The 9,997-nt window shown below is 43.9% G+C and overlaps 1 protein-coding gene across 1 annotated transcript in view; it reads right to left on the bottom strand.

The window, feature by feature from the left end:
* CWC22 (CWC22 spliceosome associated protein homolog) overlaps window positions 1–3,619 on the bottom strand; it is a 53,415-nt gene extending 49,796 nt beyond the window's left edge. The window contains exon 1 of the mRNA XM_006083254.2: window positions 3,447–3,619. Within this exon, the coding sequence (XP_006083316.1) occupies window positions 3,447–3,619 (173 nt within the window). The remainder of the gene's footprint in view (window positions 1–3,446) is intronic.
* Window positions 3,620–9,997: the final 6,378 nt, after the last annotated feature.

The following is a 9,997-nucleotide window of genomic DNA, read 5'->3' as shown; positions in this document are numbered from 1 at the left end:
CCACCAAAATCTGGTTTTCTATTCCCACTACAAAGTACTTATCAAGGTTACATAATGACCTCTTTGTTGCTAAACCCAGGGACCATTTCTTTTACCTGACACTAGAGGCCTGGTGCATGAAATTCATGCACTCGAAAGGGGAGGGGGTCCCTCAGGCCCGCCTGCGCCCTCTTGCAGTCAGGGAACCCTTGGGGGATGTCTGACTGATGGCTTAGGCCCACTCCCCGCCACTGCTGCTGCGCTCACCAGCCATGAGCCCAGCTTCTGGCTGAGCGGTGCTCCCCTTGTGAGAGCGCACTGACCACCAGGGGGCAGCACTTGCATTGAGCATCTGTCCCCTGGTGGTCATTGCGCTATTTGGTCAATTTGCATATTCCCCTTTTATTACAAAAGATTACTCTATAATTTGGTATTGCTAAGCTCCTCTTACTGAAGTTCTTGCTTACAGGGACACTGGGTTCACCTAGTTTTCCTCCTATCTCTATTATTCTTTCCACCCCTCTAACATTACTTTTGTGTAGAGCAGTGGTTCTCAACCTTCTGGCCCTTTAAATACAGTTCCTCATGTTGTGACCCAACCATAAAATTATTTTCATTGCTACTTCATAACTGTAATGTTGCTACTGTTATGAATCATAATGTAAATATCTGATATGCAGGATGGTCTTAGGCGACCCCTGTGAAAGGGTCATTCGACCACCATAGGGGTCACGACCCACAGGTTGAGAACCGCTGCTGTAGAGGTTAATCTTTGCTCATGGATTTTTGTCTGTTTTGTTCATTGCCATACTCCCAATATAGAAAGCTCTCAATACATATTTGTTAAATGAATAGTCATTATCTTTTCTCCACAGTCCCACTGGAAGAACATCTTTACCTCCACACCTTCAACTAACATTTATAAAAACCACTCTTACCCTGGCCCATGTGGTTCAGTTGGTTGAGCATCATCCCATGCAGCAAAAGGTTGCTGGCTCGATTCCCAGTCAGGGCACATACCCAGCTTTCCGGTTCAATACCCAGTCGGGGTGTGCACAGCTTTCAACGTGGGCTTTCTAAGTATTTAATTCAAGAGCCATTTAGCAAACCACATTCCAAGAAAACCTGGAGGTAGTAGCCTCCAGAGATTTATGAAGTACAGTAGCCCCTAGACACACAGCACTATGTTCCACTACAGAGGCTCCTGTCACCAGCTGTCCTGACCAAAAGGTGTCCTAATAAACTAATTCAGGGAAGAGCAGTCAAGGTAGCTTTTCAGGTGGAAGTGCTGAACTCTGCCTAGCCTAATACATTTATGAATTAGGCTCCAAGTCAAGTTAAACATAAATCTCCAAAGGGTCTCTCCTTCCCATCAGCTAACCTATTCTATAGGACAGGAGCACGTGTCCCTAGGCCAAAACAGCCCATATGATCTTTTTGGTATTTCTTCACTGGGAAAGACTTATTAGCTTGGCTACAAATGGCAAAGGCTTGCTTTAATCCATTGCTTCCTCCTGATGTATTATTTTTGAAGAGAATGCTTTGAAACTTTGCCCTTCGTTGTAGGCATTGAAATGTCTCTTCCAATGTCCACTTGGGAACTACACATACTGAGGTAAAATATTTCGGCTATGGTTTAGTAAGTCTGGAAGTTTGCTGAAATCCTATGCCAGAGGCCTTCTTGTTCCACCACCCTTCCATGCTAAGATTCTCAGACTTGAACTGAAAAGTAGAGAAATACAAGAAAGCCCACCAAGTCATCAGTGGGATCAGCTCTATTACCAATAATCACTTTTTTCTTAAACTAGCTCTAGGCCAGCCATGACTTATACCAAGTTAGGATTACACCAAGTAGTACAAAATTTAGACTAAATACAAGTGGGCAATAAACAGGGAACAATGCTCAAATTAAGGCATGGGCTTTATAAATACACAATGTGTCACTGTGTACTCTCTTAGGTGGTCTCAGGTACAACAGCCACTGTAGACCCCTTGGCAGTGCACAATCACCAGTTAGGAGAGTTAACCTCTCACAATTCAAAAGCTGGGAAAACTGACAGAGCTCTGGCTGGTTTAGGAAAGACAGTTAAGTAGTCCCGGAAGTGTCAGAATTTCAGAAGTGATAGGACTAAACTAGTCAAAGTGGGGAAGCACAGGTGGCGTAACAGGGCTGTACTGGTTGGCTATAGATGAAATACTCTGCAACAGGGAAGGCAGCAAACCTAATTCTGGGGGTGGGGTGGCCCATAATAGATGGCTAGGAGATGGGCTAGAACAGCGGCTCTCAAACTGGCATGAGAATCGCATGGATGGTTTGGTAAAAAAGAGACTGAAAGATCCACCCATTTCGCGTTTTCCAAATCAACAGGTCTGGGCTAAGCTCAATAATTTACATTACTAACAAGTTCCAAGAAGATGCTAGTACCGCTGATTCAGGAGACCACATTTTCAGAACCACTGGGCCAATGTTCTTGGCTTCTCAAGTTTCAGAGCTCCAGTCAAAGGAAGTGGGAAAGGCTCCATCACAGCGACATGGGCACATAAGAGGAAGGGCAACATTCAAAACCAAAGAACAAGAACCGAGACAGCGAATTCATCAACTGTGTGATAGTAGTAACAATAATATAGCAGCTAAAACAGCACTGTGCACAATGCCTTCCTTACATGAATTACTTTCCTTTATCCTCAGGACAACCCAGTGAGGTAGGTATAACTATTAACCACAACTTTCAGATGAGGATGCTGAGACTAAAGATGTTAGGGAACCTGCCCCAAGAGAGAGACTTAACTAAACAAGCTCAAGACGACGGAAATCTCTGTCCCCCGGCACCAACACAGTCAGTCTCCTCCTCCTCCAGATCGTGCCTGTAACAATGCTGCTTCTGATCAAAATCACACTGTTCATGGCAATCCTAACTGTGCTTTTCCACGGCAGGGTGGTAACTAAGGTTACCTCTCCAGTTCACAGACAATCCTAAAATAAGGCCAGGTAAGGAGGAGGCAGGGTGCCCGGTCTTCAGAAGCCCAAGTCTGCTTGGTTGTCCATTTGCTATTTCTAGTCTGGATCCCTACACACGTAAAAGAAATCCTTACCACACTGGCAATCACCAAAGTCTGGCATCTGAAATAGTCTTTCTCCCAACCTTTTCCTTCTTCACGGATCTCAAAAAGTTGTCGTGAGGATTATGTGACAATAGGACCCTTTTGAGCTCTGTGTCAGCATTTTGAAAAACCCAATCTAACACTAGGTGGCCGTGTCTATGTAGTATAATTTTGCTTTTGTAGCCATAGTATAAGCAAAGGCTTATACTTTGCATATGTATATGATATATTAGTTGACCTTACAAAGAAAAATCAACCAAAAAAATGAGTTCGCGTGTCACTCTGACACGCGTGTCATAGGTTCGCCATCACTGGGGCGGCGCTGCGCTTAGACTCGGTGACATTGGCTACTGTTTTCCCGTTACATGTGAGTGCATGGTCGGGTCCGGGCTCCGGGGAAGGGGGTGACTGGGGAGCCCAGTCCGGAGCTACCAGGCACTGGAGGTGGATCACTTACGGGAGGAAAGAGGAGGACGGAGGAGGGCAGCCCATACGGAGCAACAGAGAGCCCCTCGGAGCAAGCGCTGAGCACAATCATCTCGTAGGAAAAAGAAAGGACTGAGGACATCTTAGAGCAGCAGTCACGGGGAAACGACGGAGAGCAGCACAGGGGCGGCACTTCCACTGCTTTTGAATGAACTACACTCCATGAATCCCTCTCCACGGCGCAGCCCGCGGGAGCGGGGCCTCGAGCCCAAACGACTCGAGAGGCTCCCAGTGATTCGCGCCCGAAACACCCCCCACACGGAAGGCGAGAGTCAGCGCCGCTGCAGGGTTTCGGCCACAAAGACCCTGCGGAGACATAGTGCCCACCACCTCGCTAGGAAGCTGGGTCCACCCGCGCAGGCGGACGGGCTTTCACGGTCGCCCCTTACCCACCCGCTCAGACTCCGCCCGGACGCTTCTCACCCTCCAACCTCGCGGGCCAGGCCGGCGCTCGGCGGGAAGGCGGCCGCGCGCGCCCCGGCGGCGCCCACCGCCCCTCCCCCCAGCAAACCCGCACCCACCCCGGGGCCCGCTGCTCTTCCCACCCGGTCCAGCAACCCACCACCCCCACTCTGCTTCGCCGCCGGTGGCGAGTCTACCGAGTTAGATAATTACCTGGAACTCCACCGCGCCGCCATTACACCGGAAGTACGTCACTTCCCCTTCCCGGCCACGGCAGGAGGAGGAAAGAGGAACGTGAAACACATAAAAACCTGCCGCTGCATTGCCTTTGATACGTTCTCCTAGTGATTTATTTCAAAAACCGTATCAGAGCAGTCTATCCGGTCACGCTGTTCCTGTCCCCAGACAGCGACAAAAGAGAAGCTGACACAAACTACAAAACCCAGCATCCCCCGCCTGTATGGGTGGAAATGACGTAAGCAGTTGTCTGTGAATGCTGCAATGTACGACGGGAATTGTAGTTCTTCTGGATAAGCGCCAGAGAGTACAGTCAGGTGGCTCATGGGAATCCTGGTAGGGATTAGGACGTGTCAAAATCTGCTTTAAAACCATTTCTTCGCATTTGCAAAAAAGTAAACTCTAGTAGTCATTTCATGTGAAATTATTAAAAAGAGCAAACACCCTTTTTCAGACTTTTTCGGTAATTAGACGGAGAATCTAAGCAAAAAAATGTTACCAAGCGGTTACATGCGTACTGAATTCCAAGATTTGAAGCCTAAATGAATGGGAAAATATTGGACCATAAACAAAGTGTAGCAATGAGGAGAAGCTATTTCTGTAGGGAGAAGATGATGCCTCTATATTAGGTCCTTCAGGAAGCTAACGGTGGATAGAGTTAAGAATGTGGAAAGGTGAGAGGAAAAGGCAGGAAACTGGATGGGGCAGGGGTGAGAGTCCCACACTGGGATAAATTGGTAGGGTAAGAGTCCCCTTGTAACACAGTCCTGCTTAGTCATTGACCTGAGCCAGCACAAGGAGAATGTGGCCTCAATACCTGAGGTGGACTTCAAAGTGTTAGCAGGTGAAGGCTGTCATTGAAGAGGTATCTGAGTAGCACATCTCTGTGTCTGTCATAGTTCACTTCTTGCTCCATGGAGATCCACTCTCTATACACATTCCGGGGACAGTGCTTTCTTTAGGTGTCTAGAAGTCACCCTGGCAGAGAATTTGCTCCACCCCCTTGGGTCCTTTCCAGAGTGTTTAACCCTATATTCAAAGAGCATTCCCCAAAGTCAATAAACTCACCCTGTGTAGTATTATGTTCCAGTGCTCTCTGCCAGTGAAGTGTTGGGGTCCAACCCCAGCAGGTCCAGGGGTTCCCAAAGGTGTGGACGGAGTCAGCGAAGAAGAAATGACATGGAGACAGCGTTCAGTTGATCAGCAGCCTAGCCAGGTTCTCTAGTCAGGGTCTCCAGCCAGGTTCTGTTCTTTATTCTCCTGTTACATCTGTATTTATACCAGTTGATTTTAATCCTATCCATTCTATTCCAAAGGTTAGGGCATTTGTTATCTCCATTCCAAGGTCACTACTCTATTGTTCTGTTAAGCTACAAGGAAGTAACTGAAGGAGATTATCCTAAGTAAAGATTATGTAGTTTAAGCGTGATTGTTCGTAGTTAAAGTGATTAATTACCCACCTGGCACCTAGTTAAGGGGTTTATTCCCTTCCTTAGTCCTGTTAATTCCTAACTCCAAGGAAAAATCCTCACTGGGGAAACAACCTTTCTCAGGGAGTGGTCTGTTTAAAACACATAGCACTAAGAGGGGGAGCAACATATGCCATATATGCAGGTCCCTTGAAACATATGCTGTGCAGATGTTTCTTCTCTGCAGCGACTGTGTGAAGCAGCAAGGATGGACTGGCTTCTGGCAGTGAAGAGTTTTAGCAATTGCACTACCATACTGGGCCAAGGACTCATTGTGCCCCATATATCACCAGGGATGGTGGTTTTGTTTGTTTTTTGTTTGTTTTTTGTTGTGTGTGTGTGTGTGTGTGTGTGTGTGTGTGTGTGTGCGTTTTGCCAGTCAGGCAGTGAGGGATTCAGTCTCAAAATCCCAACTTACAACTTTTTCGGGTCAATCCTGGTACTATTGGGTCCTCTGACAAGTGAACAGAGATAGAGACAGAAGTAACACCTGTGAAAGGAAAAGGCAGGAAGCAAGATTGAGCAGGAATAGTCAACAGACAACAATGCAGATCTGACAAAGTCTCTGGAAGCCCAACAGAAAGGTCCAACATGAGGATTACCTAGTAGAAGTGTCTTGTACTTGGCAAAAATCTCGGTCCTTGTAGCACCTCTTGCTTGGTCATTAGCAGAGGCCACCCCAAGAAGAGCATTGCCAAAACTCAAAAGCTGAGGCCAACTTGAAGGAGTTAATAGCCAGCGGCCACCAGTCCTTCCTTGAAGAAAAGTCTGAACATCTGAAGGATGCATTTCTCTATCTGCCACAAGAGTATTAGCACTAGAGAGATACTAGAAAACTGTAGGTTTGTGTGGTATGCTGCATATTTCTTAACTACCTCACCGCTATTGTAAGAATTGCATGGGGAAAACTTCAGACCAGAGCCTTCCCTAAGTTAAGTTCATTTAAAATTTTCAGAAATTGTAGATTTTACAAGAAGGCCTTAGAAATTTGTCACTGCCCTCACTATCCATAATAGGTTCTTAGTTCAAGGGAAACATTGATTAAACCCTTATGAAATAGCTCTTAGGGTATTTTTCTTTCTGATGTTATTGGTACTGTAATAAATTGACCATAGCAATTCAGTCTCATTATTAAGCAGGTTTCTGCTTCTCTCTGAAGCTTGTCTGAGACTCTAGTTTAGGCAAAAGGCTAGTGATTGAGTCTTCAGCAAAAAAAAAAAAAAAAGTCTCAGAGCCCTGTGGAAAAGACTGCACTAGGTGCTCTGAACTATGGGTATTTCAAAGAACAGTCTTTTGTGTTGTTTTTGTTGTTGTTGTTGCGGAGTAATGCTTCATTGTACATATATACCACATCTTTATCCATTCACCTATGGATGGACACATAGGTTGCTCTCATATCTTGACTATTGTAAATAATGCTGCAATAAGCATATGGTGCATATATATCTCTTATAATTAGTGTTTTCTTTCTTTCTCTCTTTCTTTCTTCTTTCTTTCTTTCTTTCTTTCTTTCTTTCTTTCTTTCTTTCTTTCTTTCTTTCTTTCTCTCTTTCTCTCTTTCTCTCTTTCTCTCTTTCTCTCTTTCTTTCTTTTGTATATAGCCAGAAGGAAAATTGCTGGGTCATATGGTAGCTCTATTTTTAATTTTTTGAGGAACCTTCATATTCCCTTCCATAATGTCTGCACTAATTTACAATCTCCTAGGGCTCCCTTTTTCATATTCTTGTCAACACTTGTTATTTGTTGTTTTTTGATAATAGCCATTCTGACAGGTGTGAGATGATATCTCATTTTGGTTTTGATTTGCATTTCCCCGTGGATTAGTGATGTTGAGCATTTTTTTCATATGTCTATTGGCTATCTGTATGTCCTCTTTAGAGAAATGTCTATTCAGGTCCTCTGCCTATTTTTAAAATTGCATCATTTGTTTTTTGATTTTGAGTGGTATGAGTTCCTTATATATTTTGGGTATTAATGCCTTATTGGATATGCCATTTGCAAATACCTTCTCCTATTCAGTAGGTTGTCACTGTTTTGTTGATAGTTTCTTCCACTGTGCAGAAGCTTTTTAGTTTAATGTAGTCCTGTTTGCATAGAGACAGAAAACTGAAGATTGCCAGAGTGGAGGTTGGTGGGGGGATGAGTGAAAACGGTGAAGGGAATAAGAAGTACAAACTTCCAGTTATAAAATAAATAAGCCACAGGGAATGTAGTGTATAGCACAGGGAATGTGGTCAATGATATCATAACTTTGCATGTTGACGGCTACTAGACTTATTGTGGTGATCATATCATAAGGCATATACATGTTGAATCACTATGTTGTACACTTGAAACTGATATACTATTGTATGCCAACTGTACTTTATTAGAAAAAAGCTTTTTAAAGAACAAAGTCTTAGATACCATCTGCTAGGATGACATTGCTTAGGAAACTTAGACTGGACTAGTGGAACACGTCAGTATTTCAGGGCTCTTTTCTGTGCAAAAGCAGACATATGTCATCAAAGCTTATTGCTTCATCCAAGGCCCAGCGAGATAAGAATTAATGACAGTGACCTTAATAAACTGCTAAAAGAAATTTCAATGCGCTAATTTATTCAGAATATTTTGGGTATTTTAATGTTCTGTTCTTTGTAGATGTATAAGTGAGCCCTTTCTTTTTCTTCTGAAGCTATTTCAAATCTTTAATTTAGTACACTCCACCTTTGGGACTGAAATTCTCACCAATACCTAAGAATTGAGAAACAAATTTTTTAACTGAATGTCCTACTGTCATAGCATTATAACTTTCTATCAAAAAAGAATGTTTCTATCAAAAAAGGAGGAATGTTTCCTCCTTTTACCAAGGTATAATTGGACAGATCAGTTGTGCAACAAGTTTATTCTCAGTGTCACATTTGAGAATAATATTCATTTAATCATGTGGCAACAGGGTTGACTTTATATGTGATGACCAGCTCATGAATGACACTAGCCGTTGACTTTAGCTGGGAAGGGCAGTCAGCTGAGTAATGACCATTTCCTTGGAAACCAGAGGACCTGGGAACACTGCACCCATCTGAGGATCCTCACTGGCCCCCTTTCCTTGAAAGCCCAGATGCCCTTTTAGAGAGGAGGTGGGAGGGGATGGATCTAGAAGGTTTGCCTAAGTACCTGAGCATTACTTAGGATTCTTTTATTAGGGAGACAGCAGTACTAACCTGCAAGGGGGTGTTTGGGAAGGTGTGAGGGTGGATGAGCTGGTGGTGTCACATGCTATGTTACTTGCATTTTGTAAAAGAAGGAGGTAGGGATGAGGAGAGAGCACAGGATGCTAAATGTCTGCAGAGCTCTAGGAAAAACTCCCACCTAACATGCCATTTGAGTTATTATGAGAAATACAGAAAGAATTTAAGTCACTTGGGTTTAGAGGAGTGGCTTAACATTTGTTTTTTCTTGTTGTTGTTTTCCCCCGAAGATACTCCAGTGGGTAGGGGTCTTGGGGAAGATAAGACTAATTTAAATAAAATAAAGAATTACCTTTGGATCCCATATCCAATTTCTAATGTGATTTGGTTCTGTTGCAGCTATATTTGAAAGCATAATTAATCCAAATACCAAGTCATCGTAGCCATAGGTATTTTTAAAGCTAGGAGTATAGGTGCCTGGAAGGAACAAAATATATTCTTTCACTGATTTTCCGTAAGATGGTTTTTGGCCATCCGGCCTAAATCATGGCTTGACCGTTTTAGTTTCCCCGAAAAGCTGCCGCTTGGACCCACTGTTGTGTGACTCAGTTCGTATCATATTCTGAACGTTTTAACAAGTCTCCAGTGCTTATGTAACCCACATGTCATAACTTAAAAGTACGCTTGGAACTCTTTCTGACAGCTGCTATGAAACCACTTCCATTGGGGTGCCCAGCAGTTTTGAAGTGCCCCAGGGGATGTGTTGATAGGGGAGGTGGGTGGGAACAAAAAAAAAGAAACCCCACTAAAGCAGAGGTTCTCGTGCACCACCGCCGCCCCCCCCCCCCGTGTTTTTCTTTCTGATGATGTTTCCAGGAAGCTGTTCTTTTCAGACAAATGTTATGTTTCCAGAAGGCAAGTTGTGCCTTTCTCTGTAAGTGAAAGCAGAAGCAAGAAAATAAACAGTGTACAGGGGAAAGTGGAAATGAAGAGGAAAATGGGACCTAAGAGTAAAAAGGAGCAACAAAGGAGCTTGAAAGCAGTGAAAGGAGAGAAGGTAGAGAAATAAAGAGAAATAAATGCAGTGGTAATAAGAATGGCTATTTCTGAGTCATCATCCAAAAGGAATTATCAATAGTGCAAGTAATTATC

This window comes from Myotis lucifugus, unplaced genomic scaffold (genome assembly GCF_000147115.1).
Source record: "Myotis lucifugus unplaced genomic scaffold, Myoluc2.0 scaffold_5, whole genome shotgun sequence".
Lineage (NCBI taxonomy): Eukaryota > Metazoa > Chordata > Mammalia > Chiroptera > Vespertilionidae > Myotis > Myotis lucifugus.
This window is presented reverse-complemented; position numbering and strand designations above follow the sequence as displayed.